This window comes from Athene noctua, chromosome 2 (genome assembly GCF_965140245.1).
Source record: "Athene noctua chromosome 2, bAthNoc1.hap1.1, whole genome shotgun sequence".
NCBI lineage: Eukaryota > Metazoa > Chordata > Aves > Strigiformes > Strigidae > Athene > Athene noctua.
This window is the reverse complement of record NC_134038.1, coordinates 15,755,409-15,772,448: the sequence shown is the minus strand read 5'-3', so window position 1 is coordinate 15,772,448 and position 17,040 is coordinate 15,755,409. Positions and strand designations below refer to the sequence as shown.

Genomic DNA, 17,040 nt, shown 5'->3' with positions numbered 1-17,040 from the left:
AATGGCAGTCCTACACTGTAACCCCAGGCACATTCTTCCATAAAGGTACTTTATTTCAAGATGCACATTTTTCTTTCCAACTTGGCAGTTTGGCTTCTTTTTAAGCCCTTTAATTATAGCTCAAATTATGTTCAATTTATTTTTCCATGGCTGTTTTTTTCCTGTCTAGGCCTCCACTGTTTTTTCCTTTCTCCAGAAACACCAAATGCTTTAAAATCTCTTTTGTTGTTTGCAAGCAGGAAGGGAGGAGAATTTCTTGAAAATGTCTTTCTCTTTCTCCACTGAGGAAACAAAACAGATGTTGTGCCCTCCTCAGGGAGAAGGATCCTATCACAGAGCAGGTGTGAGCAAAGGCTGCTTTGCATGTGGAGAGGAAAAGAGCAGCATTAAAGGACCCTGATGGAGAAGCAGCACCAATGGCAGAGGAATTTGGTTTTTGAGCAAGAAAGAGAAGTTCATCCACCTAAAGAAAAGAAGGGGTACAGGGAAAGCAGTAGGGAAAATAACACCCTGCTTTGCATTGGCAGGAGGAGTAAGGGCTACTGCCAACTTTCCCAATATTAATCTAGCATTTCCCTTAAAGCAACAGCTCCACAAACCAGGGAATGGCATGAAAATGTCTACTTTTCTATTTTAAAAAGGTTTAATGCTTCAGCCTGAAACCAAGAATAGCCTAAAGACACAAATTCCCAAAACAACCAGAGCAAAATGTGGGCTCCTTTTAAACCTCATTATTTCTGAAAGGGGTCAACCATGAATTTTTTAATACTTTAGGTTGACATTACTGGGTAACTTTCACAACCTGAACAATTTCCTAAACCCTTCATTGCAATCCCAAAAGATAATTTTAAAAAATCCCCAGCATAATAAGAAACTATTGCTTGAATATAATTTCACCTTTTGAAACATTTCCCTTGTATGCATGTGAATATGCAGTTAAATAATCCTGTTTAACAGCAGTAAATCTTAGACAACTCAGAGTCACTATAGAAGTGTTTGCAGAAAACACAGCCCACTGCATATGGCAATAATTACGTCGGAACTGGCATAGTTAGTTCCAACCACTGATTTGATACTGGCCTCACTTATGATGAAACAGTCACGCTCAGTCTGTATCACGCAGGGAAAAAGAGGTCACAGTAGCTTCCTCCATCTCCATGAAGACTGGTATACTAATATAAAGAAAAGAAAAATGGTTTCCTTTGGAGTTTTACGGAGTTTTATTTTTTGTCCTCTCACAGATCAAAGAGTATCCTTTCCTGCATGAACTAAGTCATGTTTGCATAAATGTCAGCTCACTTCTAAGGACAGCCTTGCACTACAGGCAGCCAGTTTTATCTGCAGAGCTCAATTTGAAAAAGGAGACATCAAATGAGTTGATCCCAATGCTGCTTTCAAGATCAAATTTAAGAAAGGACAGGTGTTCACATACGTTATTTATACTCAAACACAGACCCAGATGGACCTAGAACCTCCAAACTTCTTCCGCCAGTATCCTCTGGCTGGTGGGAATAATGCTACAGCAAACAGAAACCTGTTCACTTGGGAATGAAAGAGCTATGGTATTCACGTACAATTTTACTTGTTTAGATCATGTATTTAATTTTGATGGATGCATTTTTGAAAAGTCCTCAGTGAGCAAAACTGGCTGTTTACACAGGGGTCCAGGGGTGTTGGAGGACAGGCAAGACTGCTGTATATCCACATTTATAAATCCAGTTCAGTTTTTCATAGGAGCATTGTTCTAAAGCAATGGAAAGTTAAAAACCTGATCATTTTCTTTTTCTGTTCTAACTGCAAATAGCAATTGTGGCCCCAGTGCCACCTTTCTAACCCAGTAGCAAAGGGACAAGGGTACAGTCTGGGCACAGGAACAGTATTGCTGCTCTGCAGTGGCCAGAAGGCAGTGGTTGTCTCCTTACGTCAGTGGCAGGCCATGAAATCTCAGGAAAGCAGGTGACTTTGTTAGATTCTATAAAGCTATGCTTGGTAAGAATGGAAAAAAGATCCCAAGTCCACCACTGTCTTCACACTTTACCTTTTCACTCCGTTTGCAGTGGAATGAAACCTGTTCTGCTACATGCATGAACCTCTGGAAATACTGAGGATCCAGGCTAGGTTTGTCTCCATGACCCAAATGCACTCTGTTTTTCTACTCTTGAGAAATAAACAGATTAGGAAGTTTGGTCCATCATACAATAAATAATTTGTGTGCACAAACAGATTTGATTCACAACAGCCCAATGGTGCACGCTACCAATGCGGCAAGCTGCTTGCTGTGAATGCAATGTGTTCCCCAACTATAGGAAAGCAAAGGGATACAGCTGCTGAAGGGTGATGTGAAATTAAAGAGGGAATGAAACGTGTGATCTTATTTAATCACACCTGGTGTTTCAATTTTTCAGTAACAGCACCCTGCTAGACTGTGTCAAATCGGTTCTACAAAGAAAAAAAATTATGGATGGAAAATGAATTAACTCTTTCATCCCTGCTGTTAAGACTTTATACCAGCCAGAAACATCTCTAGCAGTGGCTGTTAAGAATCCTTTTTTCTCAGATGAAAGGTGCTCAGCACCTGGCTAAATGGAGCTCAGTGGATGATAGTGCTTCTGTGCCAGCAGGTGAGCATGTGCCCTCCACACTGATAGAAGCACAAGTCATGTGTGTGTCTATAACCTATTATTACACAAAAGAAATCTTCCTGGTCAGAATCAACTTGAAGGACTGAAGTGACACACTGGGACCAGTTGTTTCTATTTGTTTCCTTCGGTGGGTGGCACATATGTGCAGAGAGACAGACAGAGGAAGCAGGACAGCTGGGGACAGCAGAATGCAAAAGGGCAGAAAGCAGCTCTTCCCTTGCCTTGTATGCTCTGCTCAGCACAGATTTCCTGTGAGAAGAGAATTTATCCCAGCAATTACCTGGTTTCTGTTTTCCTTTGGGCTTTCCTTTTTTGAAGATTGTTTGTTTGTTTTAAGTCTTATTTTGCAGTTTGGGTTAATATTAAACGTCAAACATAATTTGATTCTGCAGGCATTGCATTGTGTGATTACTAAGTCCCATTGGCTAGTCAGACACTGTTTCTCAGTGTGTCCTATGTACTAATAAATCACGTCTGGTAATAGACAGCAAGGTGCTCTATCTAATGTAAAAAATTGTAATTGTGGTCAAATGTTCCATTCTTCAGGGAAAAGGAAAAAAAAAAATCCTTCTATATGATTTCACTCAGCAGCAGAAAATAAAAAGCCAAGGTATAATTAGCTTAACATAACCATCTTTATATTAAATTCATAGAGAAGAAAATCAAACATGAAAAATAACTAGCCGGCTACCATTCTGGTCTCCTCATTGAATTAATGTCACCAGTACAGCACTGGATAAAGAAAGATATAAAAGGCTACTGTCTGGATGAGCTTTGTGTTTGGAGAGTATTTAGTTTTTAGGGGGAGAAAATTCTTTATGTAAGTGTTACCTATTTAAGAAATTGGTATTTATTAGGACAGTATTGTCTCAAAAGATGTCTAGTTTTTACAGTATGGATTCAGCCAATTTACTGAGAAACTAAGGCATTAAAGCAAATACCTCAGAACAGTTCTAAGAACATCTGAGTCTCTTCATCATTACTTGTACAACTCATACTCAAAGAGATTATCACACCAAGGAGCATTTTTTTGGTAATAAATAAAAAGGCATTGTAAAAGACCTCCATAAATAGAAGATGCTAACACTGCAACATAAGGGATTAATTTAAACCAGGATTATTTAAAATGCTGAACATAATCGCAGTTCAAATTAACAAGAAGGAACCCTTGGTTTAAATCAGTTCTATTCTTGTTTTGCATTTTTAATTTGTGTTTTCCTTTGGTGGACAGAACCACACATAGCACTGGACTTCAAAAAAATCATCTAGTCTACCCCTCCACTTGAGGCAAAGAAATATCCTCACAGGTGACTCTTACTTATTCCTCACACCTCTCCTCTACTCTTATTCCCCCAAATACTCCACTCTAATACGCTTACACTAAGTTTCTAATACCCAAACTAAACCTCCTTAGGTGCAAACTCAACTAATTATTTTCCCTCTTACCTTCGGGTAGGTAGAGAAGACAAGGGTAAACACCACTATGAATTTATATTACAAATCCTTTAATATACCTGAAAGATTGTGCTTCTTTCCAACTTTGTCCTTGCATCCTGGACCTAACTTCAAGTATTTCCTCACTGGTCTTTTCTAAATGTCTGCTCGCTCCTACAGCACTCTTCCTGGCTTTCCCCAGTTTGTCTATATTGTTTCATGGTGTGAAGCCCGCTCTGGACACTATCCCAGCAGAGCGATAGAGCCAACAGAAAAGAGTTGTTTATCCTATGGCTTACATGCAAGACTCCCACTTACAGTAAAGTCTGCTCTCTTCCCCATTTTCTCCCCCAGCTGTACCACAACATTGACTCATGTTCAGCTTGTGATATCCCGACACCACATGCTCTTTCACAGTACTGTCAATTACTCAGATATCCCTCGTCTGCATACATACACTTGTTTTCCCTTCCTCACTGCAGGCCTTCTTACTTACATTTGCTGAATTCCCATCTTACTCATTTTAACCATTTCTGCATTTTATCAAGATCACTTCAGACTCTAAACCTGCCCTTCACAATATCCAAAGCCTACTGCAGCTTGCAGTCCCTCTCACACTGCCTTCTCCAGTCCATTGTCCAAGACACTAATGAAAACCATGAGCAGCACATGACCTGGGGCACAATCTAACAGCACTGCACTTCAGGTTCCCTCCCCATCTGCCAAACAAGCAGTAACTATTCCTTGAACACAGTACTTCAACCAGGCCTTCACACACCTCACAGTAATTTCACCTAGACGATTTTTCCCTTGTTTACTTGTAAGAAGGTTATGGCTTTCTGCAACACTGCCAAAACCCTCACTAAAGACATACATACTACTTCTATCTCCTACACCTCTTACTCCATTCAGAAAGAAAATTAGAGAGGTTTGACACTTTTTTTTTCCTTAACAAATCCACACTGGTTGTTTTCCTATCAGCTTATTATCCTCTAGGTGTTGACAAATTGATTAATAATTTTCTGGAGCATTTCACCATGTATCAAAGTTAAGCTGACAGGTTTCCTCATTTTAGTGTTTAAGTTTGCCCTTCCTCATCCTTCACAAGTTCTTAAAGATAAAAGCTAAAGTTCAGGTGTGGTCTCATTTGACTCCCAGGTACTCAGGGGTCAGTTTCAGGAGACCCCTATGACTTGACTGCCTCCAGCTTCCCTCCATATATTTCATATATGTCCCCCATTCCAGCTTGTGCTTTTCTCCCTCTATTTAACTATTCCAAACACTCAGCCACAATTAACCTGTTTGGGAAAACTGAATCCAAGAAAGGCTGGTGTTCATCCTCCACTTTGTGACCAGCTTTCCCTTCGTTGTCCACAAAGTAACAGAACTCTAATTTCCTTCTTTCCCTTATTTCTATAGTCTTGAAAAACCTGAATTTTAATACCCCTTACAGTTGCAACGCATTAAACTACACGTTTGTGCTACTTTTAAAATTTTTCCCTTAGCTATGAATTCTCTTGTTCCCACTAGTTGTAACATTCATGATTGTTAAGTATTTGAAGAGGGCCTGAAGTACCTGTGATATTTTGTGTCTTCCTCCTTCAATGGAACAGTCTGCTGCCATGACTGTAGTATTTCACCTTCCAAAATATTGTCAGTTCCCTTGAACTTTCTTTTCCCTCTCTTCCTAGCCCTTGCCTATCTATTTCAAAGTTCAAAGAAACTAACTCTTTTAAAGCCTTTTGACATTATTCAACTGCTTTTACCCATTCCTTCCTCTCCTTCAGATCAGAAACTCTTTTGTGATCATTTTCACTCACAAAATCCTTCTGTCTTCAAATTCTCAACCACTTCCTCCTGATTACTCAGAATAAAGCATAAAGTAAATTCCTTCAATAATTTCCTTTGCCCTCAGAAACAAAAGTAACCCTCTCTAGTTTTTAACTCTTATTAGATAGCCTAGACATGATTCACTGGACCAAGGGTAGGCATCTATTCAGCTTGTCACACCAGAGAAGAGATCAGGATCTCCCAGAGTGAGATTCAATTTGCACCATAGTAGATGCCTAAAGCAAATCACATAAAACATCTCTAATGGTTCCTACTCCTCTTAGAGTGACCCACAAAGGTCAATTAGCTCACACACTGGCATCTATCAATCACAGAACCATGCAGGATGAAAGGCACCTCTGGAAGTCTCTAGTCCAGAGAGACCTGCTCAGAGAAAAGTAAGTGTTAGAGCAGATTGCTCTGGGCCATGTCCAGTTGAGTTTGGAATACCTGCAAGGATGAAGATCCACTCTCTCCGGGCCTGTTCCACTTTTTTCTCCCTTTCTTCTCCCTTTTTTCTCCCCCCTTATATTTAGTTAGAATTTTCTGTATTACAGCTTGTGCCCATTGACTCTTGTTCTGGCCCCATGCACATCTGAGAAGAAACTGGTTCTGTCTTTTCTGCAGTTGCAGACAGCAGTAAGACCCCTCAAACCTTGTCTTCAGGCTGAACAAACCCAGCCCTCACCTTCTTTTCCTACATCATGTGCTCCACCCCTGACTGCCTTGGTGACCTATCCATTGACTCACTTCAGTTTGTCAGTGTCTTTCTCATACTGAGCGCAAAACTGCACAGACTGCTCAAGATGTCATCTCAGTAGTGCCAAACAGAAGGGAATGATCAGTTCCCTTGACCTGCTGGCTACACTGCTGCTTGTACATCCCAGCATGTTGTTGTCCTCCTTTGCAGCAAGGGCACACTGCTTGTTCATATTTAAATTGTTGTTTATCAAGATCCCAAGGTATTTTTCAGCAAAGTGCTCCCCAGCCAGCCAGGCCCCAGCCTGTACTGGTACAGGGGGTTATTCCATCACAGATGCAGGACTCTGTTTAACTTCCTAAGGTCTCTGTCAGCCCACTTTTCCAGTCTGTCCAGATGCCTCTGAGACATCAAGCGCTGTCCTCAATTTGGTATCACCCCACAAATTTGCTGAGGGTGCACCCTGTCCCATAATTATGGTCACTAACAAACATATTTGGACAGTGTTGACCCCTGTATCAATCCCTTAGGGATGTCACTAAGTTGTCCATCCACTTCTTGTCTCCTTATCTATTCCATAAATCAGCAATTTCGTTACAAGGACACTGTGGGAGACCACATGAAAGGTGTTTGTAAAGTCCAGGTTGTGAGAGATGAGAAACCAGGCCTGCGAGTGGGACGTGACACAGGTATACAACATGCACCGCTCCTCCCTTGTCCACACAGCCAGTTCTCTCACCACAGAAGTCAAACAGGATGTTTTGCCCTTAGTAAACCCACGTCGGCTCCTCCCAGCTACCTCCTTGTCCTTTGTGTGCCTGGACCTCTAAACCAGAAAGGATTACTTGCTCCTCTGTGTCCTCCATACAACTACTTTCTGTTAATAGTTCCTGATAGTTAAAATGCTCCTTACCCATTGGACCGCTCCTATCAATACTTCTGTTATCTATTCAAAAATACCAAAACTACTTGTCATAAGCTTGCGGGCAGTTGACTCCAGATGTAAGACTGAACTTGTCAGCTTGTTGACATAAATTTAAATATAACATGTATCAATAAATATGACATTTCTTTTGCAGTTAACACAACCTACAGATATTTATTTACACAACTGGCACTTTTATACACAATTCTCGATTGATTTTCATACCTTGTGTTCTCATTATATTTGGGCACGAGTAATGATAAACTATGCTAGGTAGGGTTGGGGGGGGGGAATTCATGTTAAGTTCTAGTTACAAAATAGATCTTAGTATGTAAAAGTGAAATGCAGCAAAAATGTCGAAGAACAGTATTTTCCAAATAAGCCACATAATCAAGGCAAAAATAAGCTTATCATTATACTTTTAAAGTAATTGGTCTCATTAAGCAAGGAAGCATTACCTTGGTGAACTGAATGTCAGTTCTGGTTGCCATATTTCTCAAGATCGCAGAACTGGCAGATCTTATCCTCTACTGCACAGATTTTGTTTACAGATTAAAAGAGGAAAACAAGCTTTTCAGCTTTTTTTTCCTCCAAAGTGTTTTTTTTACTTTTGAATGAACTAGTCACTGAATTGAAATAGCTGAACAAACATGAAAGAGATATTATCTCTGCACCTGCAGAAGTAAAAAAAAGTTAGCTCTTCAACAACAGGTGTTTAACCAGTGACTTTCACCAATTCTGTTGTCTGACTTCCCTTGCATTTCAGCAGCATGTACTCACTGCTATACACTTGAAAAATATGAATTTAAATAATTACAAGAACCTGTAAGATCTAACTTTACTCTGCTGTCTGAAATTCAAATAAATCCAATGTACTTTTCTTCAAAAAAGTAAATATGTAGCACAGTTTTAATTTAAAATCACATTAAATATTTCATACCCACTTTGCACTGCATGGTTTGCAACTGTTGGAAATACTGCAGTATGTTAGCACGATTTTTAGTTTTTTGATTTTTTTGAAGAGGAAGGAAGAAAAAACCACGACAGATACCTTGCTGTGAAAAAAGATGCAGAAGCGCATGCTGCTTCATCCCCCCTAGAATCCAAGTGTCTGCTGGGGGGAAGAAACAGGAATGGGGTAGATGTGAATAAAATCAGCTTTTGATATTCAGAACTGTGTTGCAATAACTTTTGAGCAAACATGTTGCTGGCTTCAAAAAGCTTTTATTTCATTCTTTTGCAATTGTAATACAGGTTTTAAAATTTCAAGCTATTCAAGCTGTAACATGGACAATAAAGAGATGGTTCTAAATAGGAACTAGAGATGATAAACCCCACACAACTGGGCATGGATGAATTTTATTTTCTGTTTGGCACATCTGTCAAGCACCTAGATCTGATGTGCTGATAAAACAAGACAGCTTAAGGCAATAAACATGTCAGATCCATCTGTTCTTCAGGACTTTGAGAAGAAAAAGAATTGCTCCCTGTGGTATTCTGTACACTTGAGACCACTCTGGAGAGGTTTCCCTATGCATCTGACAGCAATTCAGCTTTATCAGCCTAAGCCAGCGGGTTTCCGACCACATTCCCTGTCTTTCACCTGGGCATGTTGTGTACCCTTGGCTTCCACTTCCTTCTCTTCAGTCTGAGAATTGGTGGCTGGACAGGGATGTCATGATGTTGGAAAGGCTTTGGCAAAGTCAGGAAACAAAACACAGAAAGCAAGAGTGAAGCCCATACTGAGTCTACCTAATCCAGGATCCTGGCTTCATCAGTGGCTCTCAGCAGCTGCAGGCACCCCACTCGGCATCTCAGACCCTGTTCACACCCACCACCTCCTCTGCTTTCTTAGAGCTACACCACCCCTTCTCATACTAATCCCCTGCTACATCCAGAACTCCCACTGTGAATACCCCAATAAGGGCAGATTTCATATCCCTCGAAACACAAGTCAGTTGTCTAAGTGACTGAAGGCAATCCTGAACAGTACTGCTCCTACAGAATTTATCACTCATTTGCTCAGCTCTCCAAAGCATGGCTGCAGCCAACGTTGAACTACACCACTAGCAGCTACCAAAGAGCCGCCCACTCACTGCATGGCTCCAAATGCTGACCACACCAACTGGAGCAGAACACGCACAGAACAGTTGACAGGGCTGAGGTGTTCATGACAGAAATAATCTTCCAGCTGTGTTTTAACAAAAACCACATTTGAGCCACCTGCAGCCCACATTCAAGTAGTTTGGCAGCCATTCAAGGGATGTGCTGTTTTCTCACAGGAAGGTGGAATTAAGGGCTTTTTTACAGAATATATATACAGAATATACAACACACTGATATTGAGCTGACTATAGATCTTTAACTCAAGTAACACGCATTCATTCCTTGCTTTTGACTGGCAGGAGAAAAGAGGGAAGGAGGTCCCCAGCCTAAATGAACACAGGACATCCAGATGATAAGCACAAAGTTCAGCTGCCTTCTGGAGTGAGCAGCACTCAGGTTTGGCCATATGAAAGCAGGAAACAAGGATGCAAAAGCTCCTTTGTACCATGTACTGTTCACATATCCTTATTATCCAACCCACCTGAAAAGCAAACAGCCAAGAAGATGAAGCTCACTGGAAAAGATCCTGCTTTGCTCAGCTCTTCCAGATTAGTCCCAATTTTGAGAGGTCCTTAACCTTGTTTCAACTTCCCCCTAAATATTTAAAGCTAACGTTGGTCTGCCAGTGTCGAATCCAGGCTGTAACAGTTCTATTGAGAATCACTTGCTCTAGCTCGAAACCACGCTGACTCTAATGAAGCAAGATGGTCAAACATCTTATTCTCTGGTACACAGGACTCCACGTGCAGTACACACAAGAAAGTCAGGCATAAATATTATGAGAGGGGATGGAAAGGGACCATGGAGCTGGAAGGTGCCCTTTCCAGAAACTGCAGTCTCTGCCATGCAGTGCCAGAAGGAGCTGGTCTGCAGATCACAGGCATGCATGTGTGGATGCAGCCCTCGGATAGGTAGGTGAATATGTATAAATCAACTTTGCCCTTCAGCTCATCATGCAGCACGGATGTAAATAAACAGTCTGCAATGTGGGTCACAGGATGGACAGGGGCTCTGGTGAAGCCCTGCAGAAAAAGGGGATGGAGTTGAGGGGCAAATCGTAGAAGTCTCACAAGGTATGAGATGGGACAAAGCTGGACCAGACCCATACTGTCTTATTCTGCTAAGCACCAGAGGTGAAGAATTAAGCATATCGCCCACTATAGTTCAAGAAAGTAATGCATATTATCAGTTACTTAAAAAGGCTGGCAAAAATTGTGAAGGAACAAAACAAGCAATCAGAGCTGAGGGTCTGATTACTGAAACCCAGAAATATCCTTTTGGAAAGCTGGCCTTATTTGCTGCAAATCAGTTTCAGCAGCCAATTTGAAGCTAGCACACCAGCATGCTGTTATATGTAAGTTAATAAGCACTTACTATTGATGGTTTCTGCAGTGGCTGTTTAATTTTTAATCATATCCTTAATTTACTGTTTACGTTTTTATCCAATTAGAGTGTGTGCATGTGTGTGCATCTGTGTGACAGAGAGAACATGGAAAACTGTGTTTATTCAGAAGTACAATGCCTTGCTTTCTAAATGAGGAGATAACGTGTGTCTCCTGCTTGAAATTTTTTCACATAGCCCTTATTTTTCAGAAAGCCATCTCAGGCTGCTGTGTTATGTTGCACCATTCTGTTGTTAGAAACAGGCACCACTGACCTCTCTGTGCAATACTGTACCTGGAGTTTGGAACTGAATGTCATTAAAATAGCCAGTGCTAAGAAACAGGCAGTTTTACTGGCACTTTCCTGAACAAAATCCCAGCATCCCTTTTCATCTGTAGATCAGACATTTAGGTAACACCCTGGGACACCCTCATCCTCCTCATTCCCATTTCAACCTTTCATTAGATTCCTATAGTCATAAAATCTAGATGCACTGAAGGGATGGAAGATGGATCATTTATTTTTAAGCACTGACAATCTTTCACAGCGATAGACAATAAAGTTCTCAATTACAGAGGAAGAGTAAATAAACCTAAGGATGGAGCTTCGAAAAGAGCTGGTTGATGACGGAAGGATAGAGATTAGAACATCTCAGAGTCCAAGAGATGAGCTAATCATAAATAAAATAATATTAGATTCCTATTGCTATCTAACATACTGGTTGGTGTAATGCCAGTGATTTAAAAAAAAAAAAAAAATCAAAAAAGGAAAGCCAGAAATACACTCAGCGGAGGCATAATGTGGTTGATATGGATCCTGGCAGAACTCTCAGGAGGTGATCTGACACCCAGCGCAACTCCCTGTGCCTGCGCCCTCCACATTCAGACTGCCTCCAGTCGCAGGCTCAGCTGTACAGCAAATTAGGACAGGCAGTAACAGGACTGCATGCTCCTCAGACAGAGACTGCTCTCACTCCCAGCAGGCAGTGGCTGAAGGGAAAAGGCAAGACCCTTTGTTTCCCCCCCACAGCATCTACTTCAAGAGAGATGATAGCAGATACCTGAAGAGTTCACAGCAAAGATTTAAATGGAGGTGTCTGATCAGGACTCGCAGCCTCCTCCTGCCATGTTCATGGCTCAGCACCTGGATACTCACATCCCACTGCAGCTCTACTCCCTGCATCCTTGAGAGCTAAGCTGAAAAACCCAGACTGGCATCTACTTTAATTTACTCTCAGAAAGAAAAAAAAAAAAAAAAAAAAAAAGATGCAATTCTATCCCTCTGCAAATATAGCACCTCCAATTTCACCTCTTTTTCTCTACAGCACAAGAAAGGTAAAGATAGGAAATCAATATGTTCATAGAAAAATTAAACACCTAAAAGTTCCCATAGCAGGAAGAAACTAAAGGGCTATGGCTATAGATGTCTTAATAGTGGCAGAACAGGTTGGATTAACGTGCTGATGTAAAAGACTAACAAATAGAGAGGAATAAATTGCTTTTCGAGTAAATGCTACAGGTTGCAGCACCCTTTTTCAGAAGCCCATCACAGTCTGTAGCCAAAGCACGGAGCAGTTACACGCCTTCATGCAGGAACCATTCCTAAAAACACCCACCCCGAGGAATGTTGCTGCTGTGTGTGCACAGCCCTGCACTCCAGGAACTGGACTCCTGTGTTTAAAACAAAAGCCATCGGCATCAGCCAGGCAGCCTAAAAAGGCAGCTTCAGTTCTTGTTTTCTTCTTTGCCCTCGGGAGCGGGAACTTTGCAGCAAGGAAGGAGGAGACTGTGTAATAAAAGGGAGACAGGAAGGTCTCCAGTAGGCTCTGGTCCTAAAGATAGCAATGAAACTAGCACGAAGGGAAGGAGGAAATCACCCTCCCACATAAGAGGAAACCCCAAAATAAAACCTTTTGGCAGATGGTAAAAGGCTTTAGCATTCAATAAAACGAACGAGCTCATGAGAATGCAAGAGAGCTTTAAAGGAGACACAGAAAGCCCAAACAAAAGACATATAAAGAAGCTTGGTTTTTTAGTTGCTCTTCTGTGTTATTATTTCAAGTCATTTTATGATAGGTCTTACCAGCTTGCCTATTTAATTGAAACTATGAAGTTCGTGGTTTTCAAGAGACTTACACCTTCATTGCCTGTACTAATTAATTATATGAAAGGGAAAAAATTTTCAGCAAGTTTTCTGGATTATAAAGCAAAAGTTCAGTTCCCAATGAACATTTCATCTGGGGCTCTCAGCCTGGTCCCGGCCTTCCTGTGTAAGACTGGATCCAGCTCCACAGAGGCAACAAAAGCCACAATCAAATAATAATAATAATAATAATAATAATAATAATAATAATAATAATAATAATAATAATGATGGTTTGATATTTCTATCAGGCTCAACAACATCCAGATGAAAGGAAGAACTCAGAGGACTAGGATCTGTCTAACTGTAGTTATTAAAGAACTCATGTCTGAGAAAAATTGCCGAACCACAGGTAAATTATAACCCTATCCCAAGACAATATATAAAATAAGTCCCTGTCTGCTTCAGACTTAAGGACCATTTAAATGTAAGAACAAGTAAGAACACAATGCCAAAACCCCTTAACCCAGAACTTGTAACTCATTAATTTTAGCCTTTTTGGTTGATATTTTAATTCTACTACCATGAGCAGTAGTTAGCTCAGTTAAAAAAAATGTTCATAGAAAGTATATGAACAGAATATGAAAGACGATGTTATCAATTGTACAAAAAAATAAAAAAAAGCAATTTAAGGGCACAACATAACCAGAATTTGCTAACAGGTACAGATAAAGACAAAATTAATATACTAAGGCAGTAGAATGTTGGTGTCAAATTAAAAGTGGGTAATGTCACTGGTTATATGCTTCATGCTGAGAAGCAAAAAATGGGAAGAGCTACTGCATATTTTTCCTCTATTTAATTTTAGCCATCCCAAATTAGACGGCAAGTCGTCTAGCTAACAGAGGCAGGAACATCTAGAGGAGCAATGCATTGCACCTATCATGGGCATCTGTTTTAGAAGGGCACAGATTATCTCTGGAGGTGTCCGTTGTTCTTCATTAATTATTTGAGGAATGTGAACAATGAGTTCAACCAGACAGCCAACTTTTTGTTGGCTAATGTAAGAAGCAACAAAGACACTTCAAACTACTCAAGCTAAAAGACAGTATACTTGTTTTTATCTTTGATTATGACATTTTAGTAAAGAAAACGAATAAAAAGAGTAAGATAAAAGCAAGTTTTGTAGCTTTCATTTTCAACAGTGATTATGAAATTAGGATTACAAATAACATAGGCAGTACATCATCAAAAGAGATTTTGAGACCAAGTGAAAACTAGGCTTATGTAAGCCTAGTTTTAAAGAGAAAAAAAAATCAAAATTGTATTTTTGATGCAATAAAATCAGCAAGAGATCATATTTTTCAATTTTAGATAGACCTATGTTGGGTTAGAGAACAGAACACTTATGTTTCTGTATTTGTGGTTTTAATTAAGCTACTAAAAAGGTTTATGGATTTGATTCAAAGGTCAGAAAAGTCATTGGTACCCTTCATTGATTTGAATGGTCTTTATAGTCTCATGCTGTAGAGGAAAAATGGGGTTGATCCTGTTCTCATTTTAACTAGTTTCACGTTTCGCTGAAATCAATGGAGCATGACTCCTTCATTTGCCCTCACAGAACCAGGAGCAAAGTTGAGGTCTCAGATTTTCAAAGGGAGATAATTGGAATAAAACCAACCCATAGCTGGTGGTAGACATAAACTGACATTCTTAGTGGAGTAGCCACTCTTGCTATTTGCTCACAGTGCTAGAATTGATGCAGAATGTGTGCATGAAGAGTATGGATCAAGTTTTAAGTCAGCTAAAGACTTTCCCAAAGACTCTAGCTAAATTAATTATAAGCAGCAGAAACTTAAAGAAGATACTAGCTTTAGGTGCTCCTGATTCCTAGAGACATCCCTGATAAAAAGATTCCTCTCTTCTGGTCCCAGCATCTGTTTACATTGCTCACCTAAACAGCATGGGTTCTCATAATCTGGATCACAAGAAAACACTGAAGAAATCAGTAAAACATATATTCTCATACAAGAATGACCATATAATCAGCTAAGCTATGTAGAAGTACAGTAAAATTCCCACAGTGACATTCCCATTACTAGAGGGAACCAAAGAGCTCTCAATAATAGCAGTAACAGTATAATAAAGGAAAACATGAATTGCTGACAAAGCAACAGTCACACAATAGCTGATATTTAAGAAGGGAGAAAGAAAATTCACCAACAAACAATTCTAGCAAGCAAATATCAGTAAATGATAGTAATTCACTCAGGAAGAGCTTATTAGGATTAGAAGAAAATGAAACACTATTTTCACAGTGATAACTGAAAAAAGCTCTACACCTAAAGGAAACATTTTTTTAAAAAGACAAAAAAAGCTCATAGATGTCTCATTTTATGAAGATACATCCCAGCAAAAAGACATTCGTTACCTTGATGGGCTGTAAGGGCTGGCTGCTTTTCTATGACCCTCAAAAAACCATGCTCCAGGTTTAAGTAGAGATCTACAAAAGTCAACAACATCAGTGGTTAGTTTCACAGTCAACAGCTGTAACAAAATGGATGGCAGCTGCACTGCTGGGCAATTTTGAGTCTAGAGAAGAATGCATTCAGAAACTACTCAGGTGACAACTGATTTGTCAGTGGAGCATTAGAGGTAGGACTATCCCTCCCTTCCTCTTTTCTGCCCCTTTTCTCTAAAATATAGTTTGTTTGCTTCAAAGTTTTTAAAGTTTAGACTGAGAATTGTAACTGCTGTGACACCATGGGAGTGATCAGCATAGAGAATTTTCAAAGGTCTATCTACATCCTTAATTGCCTGACACTTTTAAAAGCTGGTCCATTGCCTAAGACAATGCTGATTGCTCCTTCTGGCATCCAAGACTTTTTAAATACAGCTGGATCATCTTAGCACATTATGACAGAAAATCACAAGGAGTGGCTGAAAAGCATTTCACACAGCTACACTCTCTGGAACAAGCTAAAGAAACTCCTCACCAGACAACTGTAGTCTAATATGCCCTTTAAACACGCAGGGTAAAGGAAAATCAACAAAAGAAAACTAGAGCAGGAGGTAATTTATAAGGAGTCACGTGGAAAAGATGAGGGGTAATATGTACAAGTTACTCCCGGAGAGATTCTGATTGCACACAAGAGGAAGAGTTTTCACAATGAGAATAATCAGCTATTGGAATAATCTCCCCAGGGAAGTGGTGGATTCCCCAACGTTGGAGACTTTTAAGATTCAGCTGGACAGGGTGACAGGTCACCTTGTCTAGACCGTGCTTTTGCCAAGAAAGGTTGGACCAGATGATCCTTGAGGTCCCTTCCAATCTGGTGTTCTATGATTCTATGATACTAATCTCTCAGCTCAACTTTATTGACAATCCTCAGTTACTCACGAGTTCTTAAAGGAATGAAAGACAAAAAGGAATAGAGTAAGAAAGATGACTTTCCTCTTTATTTCTCAAGAAGACTGGAATGACATAACACTTTAAAAGAAAGAAGGAAATGTGATTACCATTACTTCTCCATGTCCACCTCTGATATATGCCAAAGAGGAAAGAGAAGAAAAAAACATACAGCTTAAAAGACTTTGTAGAATAATTTTTAATAACAGAAGCTTTGCATTGCTGCTCCCTGAACAAAGGCATAATCAGTAAGAACCTCCTCTTCTTGCTGTGCAAGACCTTTTTTTCTTTCAGGCCTTTCTCTCAAAACCCAGCTCTTGAAAGTTCTACACAACGGTGCTCTCTCAACACAAAACCCCCAGAACTGGACTTCAGAGTCTGCCAGATGACACTACCAACAGTAAGCCTTCCAACTGGTCTCAGTAAGGAATGAAAGAATTTGACAGATTTACTTGTTTCAAGGCTCAGGTGTTGGGGTTGCTTCAACTCCATCACAAATCATCAAATGTCACCTGATGGGTATCCCAGA

The 17,040-nt window shown here is 40.1% G+C and overlaps 1 protein-coding gene across 3 annotated transcripts in view; it reads right to left on the bottom strand.

Annotated features, from left to right (window-relative positions):
• SAMD12 (sterile alpha motif domain containing 12) overlaps nt 1-17,040 on the bottom strand; it is a 176,596-nt gene that overhangs the window by 62,907 nt on the left and 96,649 nt on the right. For 2 of the 3 annotated variants that reach the window (XM_074898505.1, XM_074898506.1), the window contains exon 5: nt 15,534-15,605. The exons of the other annotated variant lie outside the window; for it this stretch is intronic. In XM_074898505.1, coding sequence (XP_074754606.1) covers nt 15,534-15,605 — 72 coding nt within the window. The remainder of the gene's footprint in view (nt 1-15,533; nt 15,606-17,040) is intronic. 3 annotated transcript variants of the gene reach the window in all.